General features: G+C 42.5%; 2 protein-coding genes across 2 annotated transcripts; both read right to left on the reverse strand.

Moving 5' to 3' along the window:
• Nucleotides 1-393: 393 nt before the first annotated feature.
• Nucleotides 394-2,132, reverse strand: LOC120725503 (C-C chemokine receptor type 4-like). The gene has a single exon (XM_040018468.1). The coding sequence runs from the start codon at nt 1,912-1,914 to the stop codon at nt 955-957; it is 960 nt and encodes a 319-aa protein (XP_039874402.1). The 5' UTR covers nt 1,915-2,132; the 3' UTR covers nt 394-954.
• Nucleotides 2,133-13,521: 11,389 nt separating this feature from the next.
• LOC120725387 (leukotriene B4 receptor 1-like) lies at nt 13,522-15,393 on the reverse strand. The gene has a single exon (XM_040018249.1). It carries the CDS (start codon nt 14,668-14,670, stop codon nt 13,696-13,698), a length of 975 nt encoding a protein of 324 aa, XP_039874183.1. The 5' UTR covers nt 14,671-15,393; the 3' UTR covers nt 13,522-13,695.
• Between the last annotated feature and the right edge of the window lie 183 nt (nt 15,394-15,576).

Here is a 15,576-nt window from a genome sequence, read left to right on the forward strand (position 1 = left end):
ACCACCCTTGGGGGCGTCTACCATTTTGACCTCCAGATCCAGGACTTCCAGGTTATACTCGGCACAGATGTCCCCGTACACTATGCTGGCCGCTTGGTTATGGTGTTCCATGAATGCCTTGCCTGCTAGCATCTTGCACCATGCTGTTATGTGCTGGGTTGTCTCTGAGGCATCTTTACACAGCCTCTACCCCAGCCTCTATGGATCTTGTGCTCAGAGCTTATTCCTTATATATATATATATATATATATATATATATATATGTGTGTACGTGTGTGTGTGTGTGTGTGTATATATATATGTATGTATATATTCAATTCAATTCAATAAAACGTCCCCACAACTATCTCAAGAAACAAAGAATGCATAGTGGTATCAGCTGTCACTCTCATAGATAAAAATATTAGAGGGAAGAAGTCAGTTACCTAGTTGCCTCAGAGGGCTGCGTTTAACCATTGGCTGGTAAGATTGGTCAAAGCTAACTGATTTGGTTATGGAAGGATTTTATTTGGGTTACATTTACCTACTGTATTTACTCTCAGTTGCTTTCTGTTTGTTAAAACTGATGAAACATGATCTCTGGCTTACAGTTAATGTGAAAGTTGCCCAACAAAATATGATCATGAAAGTGATCACAACTGATGAGACCCAATTAATGTGCTTAAAAAAACAGTTGAGAAAAATGTTATTTACCTTTTTTAGATTATACTCTAAGATTTACCTTACATTATACTTTGTACTTTTTAGATTATAGTTAATATTTTTTTAATGTTTTGATAGTTCTCAAATCAAATTTTTTCAATTCAACTGTAATGAGTACTGAGCTGATATGAGGGGAGATGTTGCTTAACCTCATCATAATCATTAAATCACAACCAGCCTGCTGTAAGGGAATCTTTAGACTTAAAATACTATTTTCTGGGTCAGCAGAAAAACAATAAGTTCTCAAAGCTCTCATTGAGATGTTGCTCCCACAGTTATATCTGTTGTCATCGACAGAGTTTGAGGAGCTCTGACTTTCTGTTGGAAATATTCAGCAATTTTCTGGCACAAAGTGGACAAACGAATTGAAGTAAAGGCATACAGGAGTGGATTCATGGTGCTGTTTAGAAATGTTAGTGCTCCAACAGTGTTCCAGTTGTCTTCACAAAACTTCAGCAGGCCCTCAATTTTTAGGGAAATAGCTACTAAACTAAGCACATTAATGGCAAGATATGGGACCCACAGGGCAACAAAGGTCACAATGATGCTGGTAATCAGTCTGGTGGTCTGTGGATTGTTGAAAAAGGCTGCCCGATTCACCTTTCTGTAGAGACTGATGTATGAAAAAACAATGACAGAAAGCGACACAGATCCTACAAGAGTCTCTGTCAACACACTAGCCATCCTCTGACCATCAGAAGAGTGTTTATTTTTGCATTTTGTCCAGTGTTGCTGTTCTACCAGCTGTCGAAATACTAACGCAGGAATGGAGAGGATCATCGCAGCCAGCCAGAGTGGAACCAGCAGCTTATTTACTCCTCCCTGAGGTAAACTCCTCTCAAGGTGCACCACCTGAAGGTAACGCTGGATGCTCAGCACAGTCACAGTCAGTAGGCTTCCATAAATGCTGCAATAAACAAAGTATGTTATGAGTTTGCAGAACACCAGGCCAAAGATCCAACCACTGACAAAATAGTAAGTCCATATTGGGAGGGTAACCAAGCAGAGCAGGTCTGACACAGCCAGATTCAGCATCAAACTCTGGCACAGATTGGACATGTTCTCCCAGTTTGGCTTGAGAATGATGACAGCGATGTTTCCAGGGAATCCAAGCAGGAAGCAGATGGACAGCACCACTGCAGGAGCTAAACCGCTGGTGTTCCAGGAGGGATGAGGTGAATATCCAGGAGAGGAGATGTTACAGGTAACCATTGTGGAGGTGAGTTGTGCCGTGCTGCAATCTTGCTGTCAATGTTGTGCACTGAGCAAATGATGATGATAAATGTGTAGTCAGGTCCACAAGGTGTTCTCCCTTGATGTAGAAAAGAGGAACTAAAAACAAGTGCATTGATGCCTTTTGGTTTTTCCATTTGGAAGTAAAGAACATTTACATGTTTCTTTTAAACAACTGGTGAAACAGGCTTATTTTTACATGGTCTGGAAGAATATTTGCAATGTTTGCAAATGAGTTTTAAATTTAACAGAAATGCAAATATATTTCGCACTGTTTCTGTCACATTTTGAGTTTTGTGATGCTGGAATAATGTAAGATTAAATAACTTTTTGAATGACCGTTGAAGTAAGGCAAAGCTCGCATTTGTTCATAGCAGCGTTAGAGAGAGGTGAATAAGAAGAAGGAGTAGCTAGTAAAAGGTTTTAATGAGAACAAGACAGAAGTCATGTTGTTAGACCCAGCGGCAGTAGCGGGAACCCCTGCGCCACCCTTTCCTTTCTGGCACCCTATGACAAATCCATTATCATTAATTTAGGTGTGAAAATGGATCCTTCTCTAAGACTCACGTGTGAGCACTATGATAAAATCCTCCTTTTTCCAATTGAGGCAGTTGTCAGAGATTGAACCTCTTCTGTCCAAATACAACCTTGAAACATTGATCAATGCTTTTATAGCATCTTGTCTCGATTACTGCAATACAGTGTTCATCGGAATCAGCCAGGCCTCCATTGCTCGTCCACAGCTGGTGCAAATTCTCAACTTGATTTGCATCTGGTGCAAGAAGAAATAGCACATCACTCCAATTTTAGCTTCCCTTCAATGGGTTTCAGTTAATTTATGAATACATTTTAAAATCATTTCCTTTGTTTAAGCAATGGTTCTGCCTGATTTAATCTGTCTGAGCTGCTCTTATGTCCCACCTTGTTCTCTCATGTCAGCAGACCAGATGCTTTTGGAGGTCTCCTCTCTCCAGGAATTTAATCTGCAGGTGGGGAAGATATAGGAGAGGTGAAGCAAGAACTCAGCCTGGGTGTCTATTGTCTTGTGTAGTCTGGAAGATGAGTGGATGACGGGGTGGGTGCAGTTTTCTCTGTGGTGGAGTCGGGTGGGCTGTCCCGGGCTCTGTGAGGCCAGATGGCGCTGCTGAACTGGACCCCGGTCCGGATGGGCCTGGGCCCCCTTGCCCTGGTGGGTTGCAGAGTATGGGGGTGCCTACTGGGGTCAGTGGCAAGTGGCCCCTCCCTTCCTTCCCTCCCCATCTCCAGCTGCCTCCCTCTTCCCGCTCCACCACAATCACCCACACATACAGGGCCTTGGGGTAAAGGTGTGCCACCAGGGTGCAGGGGAGGCACCCCCCCCCCTGTCTGCTTCTGGCTGCCTGTGCCTCAATTTTATCCCACAACTTAGACATTCACATTACTCACACTCTCATAACACATACATATAGGACCTTGGGGGTGGGCACGCTACATGGCATCCAGAAGACCATCAGGGTGTACAACCTCACCCCTGGCGCCGTTGCCACCTCTCAATTTTCCGAACATTATGCTGAGAAGTGGGCAGAAAAGATGACTGAAGCGTACAAGATAGCCAGTGAGAATAGTAAACTGTCCAGCGCACGAGGCAAATCCTACTATGACAAAAAACTCAGGGGTGTCGTCTTGCATCCTGGGGACAGGGTCCTCGCTAGAAATCTTGGTGAAAGAGGGGGGCCTGAAAAGCTAAAGTCATACTGGGAAAAGAGTATCTACGTAGTCAAAGCACGGGTAGTCGACAACCCCGTGTATGTAGTCTACCGAGAAGCAGGAGACAAGGATAAGACTAAAGTGCTTCACCGCAACTTGTTACTTGTTACTACTTGTGAATGACTTGCCAGTTGAGACTCCACAGCACATTCCTGGGCCTACACCAAAGAGACAAACGAAATCAAACAACCTGTCAGGGGACAGAGGCAGGAGAAGGCAACAGACTGAAACAAGTGACTCAGACTCTGAAGAGAGTAATGGAACATTCTGGTTGAGGCTCAAGAAAGAGAACACTGGGTGAACCATCGTACCAGCTTCATCCTACAGTTGCAACACTCTCCTCACCCTACATGCCACCATGGACAGTTCCTTATCATTTTCCAACACCCACAGGCTTTACACCTTACCTTCCATTTGTTTACACATCTTACATATACACACCTTTGCGATATTGAATAAGTGTATGTGTCAATGTTTTTGAGAAAAATTGAGGTTTGAATGCCAGGAGCCATTCTTATTTTGTCAGGGAGCGTGTAACACACTGTAATGTGTGGTCACATTATGTGATTTAATTTTTGTATATTGTATAAGCCTTTAGGTGTAGTTTTGTTAAGGAAGGGCCTTAATTTTGTGATTTTTGTTTCAGACCCAACATGTGGTGTGATCCCTAGTTACGCCACAAGGGGGCACCTCCGCCCTAGTGAGATGGTTTAGTGTGACGCTACTGCTCGTCTTCAGATCTGGCAGAAGTGAGAGAGGAAACACACTACCTGTCGTCCATCTCATGATTTATCTGTTTTCTTTCAGAATCAGACAATCTGTCAGTCCTCTTGCTTGGGGCGTGTTACACTTTACATATACTACACTGACACCAGTTTACCTCTGTCAGGACAGTCGTAACTTCAAGACTGCTGCACTTGTCTCTGACTCTGGCTATGTATTCTGTTCAGTTATCTATCAGATGATTTGTTTGATTGGTTTTATTATACTTCATATATTAACTTTTGCCTGTTTCATATGTAACGGGTACTGGGTTGCAGTGCCTGTGAACAGTTGTGTAAAATGTACCATGTACTACATGCCTGAAAAAAAACCCCAAAATGGTGACCAAAAAGGTATATTTTATTAACCAATTCACTGTCAACATTGCCCCTCTCAACATTTATCCAGCAACACCTTGCTGTATATATGTTGTCTCTCGAGACATCTTTCAGGATAAAAAAAAACCACATGCATGACCAAAATATTTTATCAATTTGATACAAAATGCATCTTAAGTACACAAATTCAATATCCCAGACTGACAGTTGCCATATTTGCACCACAAATGCCCTTTTTACCCACATATTGAAGACGTTTTAAGACACATCGTACTTTAGAGCAGTATGTGTAACATCTACATATACTTTTAACCATTTTTTACACAAATTTTTACATATCAACTTTTAGCTTGAATATATCTTCCATGGGGAAACCAAAACAAAAGAAAAATTACATACCAGTAGGGATGGGTATCGTTTAGGTTTTATCCGATGCCAGTACCAAACCGGTACTTTTGAAACGGTGCTCGAACCGGTGCTCGAACCGGTGCTTAAAGAATGGAGAACACAAAATTGGTCCAAAAATCTCTCATGTTCAGCTGTTTTTTTGTAAAAAGATAACAATGTTAGCCTTTTCTGCAGCTATAGGGGATTTATGGTATCACTCTTGGCTGGAAGCTGTGGTTAATCCAGTGGTTCCCAAACTTTTTTTGCTGGGCCCCCCTTTGTTTTACAAGAAAAATGTTCGCGCCCCCCCCCCCCCCCGCGTGCACGCACGCACGCACGCGTGCACGTACGCACGCACGCACGCACGCACGCACACACACACGCACGCACACATCCTCCAACCGCACACACCCATATTTTGCTCCATTGCAGTTTATTTCACACCTCAAACATTTAGTAAACAATTAAGCAAATACAAGTAATCTGCAATAAATTACAGGTAGTAATAAAATAAACTACTAACTCTTTTACGCTATGTCCACACCTACACACCTATTTTTGAAAACGCAGCTGTTTCGTCCACACGTAAACGGCGTTTCGAATCACCGAAAACTGAGATTTTTTTAAAACTCCTTTTTTGCGTTTACGTGTGGATGAGGAATACAGAATTTGTCACGCAACGTCAAAGGTATGTGCCTTTTTCCACGTCACGCTGTGCGCCACGTTATTGTTTACATGAGATGATGAGAGCATGAGGGTGGGAACGGATGTTTGTATATGTGTGTGCCTGTATGTCTGTGTCTATATGTCAGGTTGGGTGTCAGGCGCCACCTCTCTGGGGACATCTCAGGCCCTCCAAGGTTTGGAGGCCTATCTCCCCCCACCACCACTTCCCCAGCCGGTGGCGGACTCCCTCAGACATCGGTGCGTTGGTGGTTCTTTGTGTCCGGGGATGGGCGTCCAGGTACACACCGGCTCACTCCTTGGCGGCCGCTTATCGGGGCCTGGAGCCTGGGGCTCGCTCGGGCCACTTCGGAGGTGGGGTGCCCTCGGCCTCTTGGCCTGGGGCTCGGTCACTCAGGCACGGCTGGCTGCCGGCGGAGCTCACGGGCGCGTCACTGCAACCCCCCTCTCTTCTGCTCCGCGGCTGCTGAGTGAGCCCTCATCTGGGACTCTCCTCAGCTCTTTCTGGGACAGTGGCGCAGCTGCCCCTCTGTTGGTCTTCCTTGGTCTCTTGTGTTCTGGGGGCCTCTGGATGTCTGGAGTTTTGATCTCCTCCATACCTGCTTCATGCCCTGGAGGACGGGGCTGTGGCCCCCCCACACCCTCTAGCAGATCATTACATGAAGGAACCTTTTAAAAAAAAACAAAAAAACAAGCGCGTCCATGCTCACAGGTGTACACACGGGTGATCACACCCACAAACTACACCCTTTTTGGCTCCTACCTCAAAGCACACTGTGTGCTGTCGATCTTATGTGCTGCACAATAATGTTTAATATTTAGTATTTACTGTCATATTCCCATATATCATTGTGATGTTGTTTATTCTATTACTCTTGTTCTCTTCTGCTTGTTTTCTTTTTTCTTTCTCAGCAGGTGATCCAGGTGATTGATATATGCATTTTTATTTTATTAACCCATTCTGTTGGTTTTTGTCTTTTGCCCTTCTCCCCCGTCCCTCTTCTCAGCTGTTTCTCTTTTCCTCTTTCTTTCTCCCCTTCTTTCCCCCAGTCAAGTCTGTCCCGTATTCAGTAAGTGAAAATAAAATAAACAATAAAAGGTGAATCAAATGGACCATTACGGCAAGGCTGGGATGGTCAATTTGGTAAAGTAAATCCGTTGGGCATCTTTCTTTGCCTTTAGAGAACAATTCTGATGGCAAAAGAGCCAAACGGGACAGGCAAAAAAAAAAAAAAAAAAAAGACAACAAAATACATTTGCTCTGTTTTGTTGTGTACTTCCTTCTCGAATAATCTTTTTTATTCTATCACCATTTTCTGTTCTCATTCATACAGTTTTTATGCCCTGTCACTTTTATAGTACAAGTAATTTTTCAGTTAATAGGATACTATTTGTGTCCTCATGTTTTATTTTTATACATTACGGGTCTGGGGTATATCTCACTGTATTTGTGTATTGTACAAACCGAATCTTAGGATGTTGCTTCAAAAATGTGATGTAATATCTCAAGAACCAATCCTCTACATTCTAAATTGTAACAATGAATGATGTAAAAACAGTGGCTTAGGACAAAAAAAACAAAAAAAACAAAAAACATATAACACTGTCAGAAGTGTTAATTTAACACTCAACAGTGTTGTATTTAACATTCAGAGGTGTGGACCCATATAGACACTCTCCAGTGTTAATTTAACACTGGAGATTTTGCTGTGTACCAGCAATGTGTGATATGGTAGAAGAGAACCTCATTAATCGCATGTTGTATGCGAAGCGGAAGCTCATCCAGGCCCTTGGAGCCAAGCAAGGAGACTATAAGTTTGTGGTCTGTTTCAGTGTGGAATGCTTTCCAAATTAGGAACTCAGCAAACCTCTGACAGGCCCATGTTGAAGTAAGTGCCTCTTTTTCGATCTGAGGATATTGCTGCTCTGTCATGCTGAGACTGCTTGAAGTGTGTGCTACGAGTTTCCACCCTAAATCATTTTGCTGCTGGTGAAGCACCACTCCTATTCCATACAAGGGAGAATCAGCTGATATGCACATTTCAGCATTTGGGTCATACAGAGCAAGCCCTGGGGGTGTTGTCAGTTCTTTTTTGATGCCATCAAAAGCCTACTGCTGACGTGGCCCCATGACCATAGGTTAGACTTCCTCAGCAGATCTCTTAAAGGGTCTGTTATTTCCACCAGGTGAAGAAGAAACTTCCCTAGGTGATTTACCATAACCAGCAAGCGTCTCACCTCAGTTATGTTGCTGGGCTCCTCCATGGAACTCACAGAACACATGCTGTCGGGATCTGCGCTAACCCCCGATGCCTCATGACCTTCCCCAGGAACTGCCAAGTTTCACAGGCAGCCAGGTTGGCGTCCGGCGCGTGGGACCATGAGACACTCCGGCCTCTAGTGGAGGTGAGGCTGGTCTGGCCCCCACGTTGACCTCAGGCTTGCGTGCAGGCTCCCCTGGCAGGGGAACCTCCATCTCCTCGTGCGTCTCCTCCTCTACTCCTGGCTGGAGCAGCCTTTTGTGCGCCTCCTCCTCCCTCTCCAGCTGGCGAGGTGCCTCACGCACCTCCTTAACCTCCGGCAGGTGCGGACTCTCGTGCACCTCCTCCACCTCTGACAGGCGTGGAGCCTTATGCGCCTCCTCCGTCGCTCCCAGCTGGACGATCTCCCGCCCGGCTTCCTGCCAGCAGCCAGAAGAGCTGCCTGCGGCCAGAAGAGCTGCCTGCAGGTGTGTCCGCCTTCCCTGCCCCGCACCGCAGACCACACCCCGCCACAAGCTTGTCTTGTTGCTACTTTACAAGTTCATTTTGTTGGGCTCTGTTAAGCACTTTCTCTAGCGTTAGTTTGGAGTCCATTTGTAACTGTTCTGACAATAGTTTGCCTTTCAGGCCCACAGCAAGTCTGTCTCACACCATTTCGTCATGCAAAGTCATGTATCCACAATGTTCTGCCAGACAATGCAGTGCAGTATGGAAGCTGTTGACCTACTCACTAGGGGTGCAACAATACTCGTATCGATATTGAACCGTTCGATACAGTGCTTTCGGTTCGGTACGCATATGTATCGAACAATACAACATTTTTTATTTATTTTATCAACTTTTCTTCTGACGATGTTGTCTGTCTGTGTTGAGCGCTCAGTGGATCTGCGTTCGAATACTCCGCCTAGGCTGCACTGTCGAGTGCAGATCCACTGAGCCCAGCACAAGCTAGCAAGACAGAAGCTAAGCTCGTTGCAACATGGCAACTGCCTCAATGCTACCCGAAATTGAGCCTCCCCCACTGTCATTTAGATCTGGCATTTGGAACTATCTTGGTTTTCATGTGAAGCATGACCCTGATGGTAAGCGCGTCATGGACAAAAGTAAAACAGTATGTCGGATGTTCCACGCAATGCTCAATTGGTGGGAACTAGTGCGTTAGCGCAGTTAGCTTGTTAACGTGTTGACGCCGTCCAGCCCCACGCACGGGACGATCCACAGTAACTCGTTAACGGAGATTTGCTGCGTTATGGCGTTAATGTCATTTTAACGAGATTAACGCTGACAGCACTAGTGGAAACACAACGAATATGACTGCACATTTACGCCGACATCATCCTAGTGCAAAGACAAGTGGAAGCAGACAAAAACAACAAGCACGCATGCTACAAACTTTACCTGAGTCATTTAGACAGCTGTTAGCACATGATTCTCCTTATGGGGACCTGATATGTTTAATATGCTGCTGAGAATATAGCCCAGAAGAAGCGTATAGTATAGGTTTTATTTTGGAAAGAGCCATTTCTCTGTAATAAACACTCTTTTCCAAAGATGATTGATTCCTCGATCAGATAGATTTATTTATTTTTTATTATTTTGTTGTTTCAGCAACATTCAATTTTAAAACTGTACTTTTGAGTTAAAATATATATTTATAATTTTAATAAATGACAAATTAAAAAGACATGAACATTTTTTTGTATCGAAAAAATATCGAACCGTGACACCAAAGTATCGAACCGAACCGAACCGTGAATTTTGTGTATCGTTGCACCCTGTGGGATTATAATATTGTTTTATGCCATGTTAGACCCCTAATTAAAGATTGTGAATTATTATGTAGTTTTAATTTGCATTATTCTCCTGAATTAGAAGAAGGTGATAACTATTGCATTTGTTAAACTGATTTGCATTACATTAGACTGCTGATTTATTGTGAATGAATGATGTTGTTTTATGATGCATTATACAGGGAGTGCAGAATTATTAGGCAAATGAGTATTTTGTCCACATCATCCTCTTCATGCATGTTGTCTTACTCCAAGCTGTATAGGCTCGAAAGCCTACTACCATTTAAGCATATTAGGTGATGTGCATCTCTGTAATGAGAAGGGGTGTGGTCTAATGACATCAACACCCTATATCAGGTGTGCATAATTATTAGGCAACGTCCTTTCCTTTGGCAAAATGGGTCAAAAGAAGGACTTGACAGGCTCAGAAAAGTCAAAAATAGTGAGATATCTTGCAGAGGGATGCAGCAGTCTCAAAATTGCAAAGCTTCTGAAGCGTGATCATCGAACAATCAAGCGTTTAATTCAAAATAGTCAACAGGGTCGCAAGAAGTGTGTGGAAAAACCAAGGCGCAAAATAACTGCCCATGAACTGAGAAAAGTCAAGCGTGCAGCTGCCAAGATGCCACTTGCCACCAGTTTGGCCATATTTCAGAGCTGCAACATCACTGGAGTGCCCAAAAGCACAAGGTGTGCAATACTCAGAGACATGGCCAAGGTAAGAAAGGCTGAAAGACGACCACCACTGAACAAGACACACAAGCTGAAACGTCAAGACTGGGCCAAGAAATATCTCAAGACTGATTTTTCTAAGGTTTCATGGACTGATGAAATGAGAGTGAGTCTTGATGGGCCAGATGGATGGGCCCGTGGCTGGATTGGTAAAGGGCAGAGAGCTCCAGTCCGACTCAGACGCCAGCAAGGTGGAGGTGGAGTACTGGTTTGGGCTGGTATCATCAAAGATGAGCTTGTGGGGCCTTTTCGGGTTGAGGATGGAGTCAAGCTCAACTCCCAGTCCTACTGCCAGTTTCTGGAAGACACCTTCTTCAAGCAGTGGTACAGGAAGAAGTCTGCATCCTTCAAGAAAAACATGATTTTCATGCAGGACAATGCTCCATCACACGCGTCCAAGTACTCCACAGCGTGGCTGGCAAGAAAGGGTATAAAAGAAGAAAAACTAATGACATGGCCTCCTTGTTCACCTGATCTGAACCCCATTGAGAACCTGTGGTCCATCATCAAATGTGAGATTTACAAGGAGGGAAAACAGTACACCTCTCTGAACAGTGTCTGGGAGGCTGTGGTTGCTGCTGCACGCAATGTTGATGGTGAACAGATCAAAACACTGACAGAATCCATGGATGGCAGGCTTTTGAGTGTCCTTGCAAAGAAAGGTGGCTATATTGGTCGCTGATTTGTTTTTGTTTTGTTTTTGAATGTCAGAAATGTATATTTGTGAATGTGGAGATGTTATATTGGTTTCACTGGTAAAAATAAATAATTGAAATGGGTATATATTTGTTTTTTGTTAAGTTGCCTAATAATTATGCACAGTAATAGTCACCTGCACACACAGATATCCCCCTAAAATAGCTAAAACTAAAAACAAACTAAAAACTACTTCCAAAAACATTCAGCTTTGATTTTAATGAGTTTTTTGGGTTCATTGAGAACATGGTTGTTGTTCAATAATAAAATTATTGCTCAAAAATACAACTTGCCTAATAATTCTACACTCTCTGTACTGCTGAGTTATAAGAAATACTGTTCACAGAAAGTCATCACCTTATTTGTCTGATTAGAAGAGAACAGAACATACTGGAGAGGTTTTCTGCCCCATCTCAGCAGGAGCAGATAAATAGGGAGCCAAGGTCGTAGCTTAGGCGCCGTGTGAGAGAAAGAATGTGAATGTGTAGGCTTTTATGACTAGGTGGGGGCCACTAGAGGCTATAAGAGTTTGATCAATGCTCCACCATTTTGAGATCTGATGCTGTCTGCGTACGGTGTCCATCTCCCACGCGTGTGATCATTAAAATCATCGTTTGACTCAACCCGGCTGGACCAGTGTTGTTATTTTGGTTTTTCCTCTTGTATCCATCCCCAATATTTGAATCCGTAACAACCCCTACTACTCACCAGTCTTTACCACTTTTTCACGCTCGGAAGCTCAATCTCAATACTGAAATCATTACTCTAGCCCGATAATCTTCTCACTCTCCTTCTCTGAGCCAATCAGCCTCCGTTTCGCATGGTTTCAGTTGTTGCTGTCAGTCATTCTCCTTTTCAGAATCCCTTTCCATTTAACAACCTCCTTCCCAGCTCCACCTCAGACACCTCAACCAAAGCTCCATCCAGCCTCAGTCATCTTCACCACCACCAGTGTCTGGAGGGTCCTGTCCTAAATCCTATTGCTGCATGGATTCTGTTCTTCCATGATGGGTCATCGGAGTCTAATTGCCAAGTACATTAGTTGCTCTTTCATAGTAAATCATGTTTAATTCCTCCAAGTGAATTTTCCTTCTTGAAATGACACATCATCAGATGAATGAGAGTGAAGAGCCTGTGTATTCATTTAACTACAGCTGCATGGAGGCAGGAGACCAGTTGACTAAGATCTGATTTAGACTGATGGCTTTATTGTTTTAAGGCTCAGGATCTGTGTCCACATGGTTTGAATTGCAATCTCAAGCTGTGAGGTCATGGTGCTGATTCAGAATCAGAGACTTAATTCCAGAGGGAAATTGAGTGGATGTCTATGAGGACCCAGCCCCCATACCAATGAGTCCTTTGAGCCCCAAAAGTGATGGAACCAGTCATCGGAACTGGATTTTCTACAGTAATAACAATTTTAAATTTTAGTTTTTAAAATTTTTATTTTATCTTTTTTGTTTTTTTCTGGTAGTAATATTATATATTTTTGTGATACTTTGGATTAAAGCTAGATTTACAAATTAAATTACAGATTTAAATTACAGTGATGAATGAATCTAGTAATTTTTAAAATTTTTATTTTATTGACAAGGCAGACAAAATTTTATGTGTTTTGAATATGTTTATTTTGTTTGCATGTGAGAACGTTTTGAATTTTGCATTTTTGTAACACAACATATTTGAATGCTTTTCAGTGCTAACATAAAAGAAAAGAACCTATATTATAATGTTGATATAATATATATCGCTGATATTTAGATTAACATTTTATATTTTCCTACAGTTGGACTGTTTTAACCATCACACCATACAAGCTCATACAAAAAGTTTGCCTCTAACCAAAAATTAATCACAACTATAAAAAAATCACAAGTCATGCAAAAATAGACACCAAATAGAACTAAACTATCATTCCCCTGCACAACATTCCTTCAGACACTTTTCTATGAAAGGTAATCTGCCACCTCTCTCTGGCGATACCTTATACACAAGCCTTGTATTCCCCACTTGTTCTAAAACCACATTCAGCTCAGCATCCCAGTAAGTACAAAGCTCTCTCTCCTGATATCAATCACAATGCTATAACTAAAAGTTAGAAAAACAACAATCCTTGAATATAGAATGCTTTAAAAATAAACAAGAATTCAGAAAAAAAAGAAAAACAAAACAAGAAAAGAAAACCGTCATGAAAAAAAGAAGAAAAAAAACAGAGATTATACTATATGAAGTAAATATATAAAGTAAAAATTGTTAACATCTTCAATTCAATTTAATGTGTACATTGAAATAGAGCGGACAGGACACCGTGTGTATCAGTGGGATAGAGGAGGATTTTTGACTTAATTTCCCAATAAGCTTTTGTCATTGAGTTGCTTCTCCAGCAGTGAGATTGGTGGACATAGTTTGGGAAATTCTGAACTTCTGTATGAAAAGTTGAGCAGATTTGTGGCACAGGCTGGACAAATGTAAAGTAAAAGCATACAGAAGTGGATTCAGGGCACTGTTTACAAATACTATTGCTGCAACAGTGTCCCTAATGTCATGAGAAAACTTCAGCAGGCCCTCTTTCTTTAGAGAAATCGCTGCCACACTAATTACATTAATGACAAGATATGGCACCCACAGGACAACCAAGGTCACAGTGATGCTGGTAATCAGTCTGGTGGTCTGTGGATTGTTGAAAAATGCTGCCCGATTCACTTTTCTGTAGAGACTGATGTATGAAAAAACAATGACAGAAAGCGACACAAATCCTACAAGAGTCTCTGACAACACCACAGCCATCCTCTGGCCCTCGGAGGAGTATTGATTACTGCATGTTGTCAGTTTCTGATTTTCAGATAACTGTCCAAAGACTAAAGCAGGAGTGGACAGGATCATTGAAGCCAGCCAGAGCGGAAGCAGCAGCATCCTTGCTCTTACCCTATTTAAACTCCTCTGAAGGTGAATGACCTGAAGGTATCGCTGGAAACTCAGCACAGTCACAGTCAGCAGACTGGCATAAAGACTGCAATACACAAAGTATGTTATGATTTTACAGCCCACCAGCCTAAAGGTCCACCCATAGAGGAATGAGTAAATCCACAGTGGAAGGGTAACCAAGCAGAGCAGATCTGACACAGCTAGGTTCAGCATCAAACTCTGGCTCAGACTGGACATGGTCTTCCAGTTTGGCTTGAGAATGATCACAGCAATGTTTCCAGGACATCCCAGCAGGAAGCAGATGGACATCACTACTGCAGGAACAAGACCGCTGGAGTCCAAGGAAGGATGAGGTGAATCCCCAGAAGAGGAGGAGATGTTAGAAGTAACCATGGTGGAGTTGAATTGTGCCATGCTGCAAACTTGCTGAGCAGGTGAGGATGATGATAAATGTGCAGCCACATGAACAAGACATTACTTTTGATGAAGTGAAAGAGGAACTAATAATAAAGATACTGTCAGAGAATTGTGTCCTAATATGGTGTCATTGTGCAGAAGGAGCTAGATGATTAGAGATTTATTTTCAGCTTTCTTAATTTTACACTGCAAGCATAGCCAGCTGCAACTTCCTGTTTTTATAAGTTCAGCATGACTGTTCACTTCTGCTTTTTACATGCTTTGTACAACTTGGTATGTTAAAGGGTCATGCCATAAATGTAGCGACTGAAAGACTGAAAGAGGTTGTGCCATAGTGACCAGAAGTGTCACACACACATACAGTCCCTTAGAACTTCTGAATAACTTTGAAAGGAACATTAATTGAGAACATTACCGCCTATAATTTGTCACTGAAATACTGTTACTACTTCAAAGTTGTTGGAAATCAGTTGTTGGTGCATTATATCTACATCATCATCATCAAGTTTGCTGATGGCACCGTGGTAGTAGGACTCATCTCAGGGTATGCAAAAGAGCATCTCTCACCAAGAACTGAGGCAGTTCAGAAGGAACACGGAAGTTCAGCATGTTACTAGGAAGAGATACCTCTTAAAGTGGCCGTGAGCATAGCTTATGTAAGAACAAAACAAAACACAGTTGCTTTGAGTATCCTTGTATCCCAAATTATTCATTTATTCGTTTATTTTTTAACCTCCTAGGACCTGGCGTCCACATATGTGGACATCACATTTTGGGTTATTTAGACCAAAATACTCAATTTTGCTCTACAAGGGTCTGATATCCACTTACGAGGACATTATATTGCTACTGTTCTATCAAAATTTTAAACGAATATCCTCATATGTGGCTCTGATTTTTCAT

Source organism: Simochromis diagramma, unplaced genomic scaffold (genome assembly GCF_900408965.1).
Source record: "Simochromis diagramma unplaced genomic scaffold, fSimDia1.1 OVJJ01000802.1, whole genome shotgun sequence".
NCBI lineage: Eukaryota > Metazoa > Chordata > Actinopteri > Cichliformes > Cichlidae > Simochromis > Simochromis diagramma.

Coding starts and splice junctions, on each gene's coding strand:
- LOC120725503 (XM_040018468.1), bottom strand. CDS start 1,914: ATGGTTACCTGTAACATCTCCTCTCCTGGATATTCACCTCATCCCTCC.
- LOC120725387 (XM_040018249.1), bottom strand. CDS start 14,670: ATGGCACAATTCAACTCCACCATGGTTACTTCTAACATCTCCTCCTCT.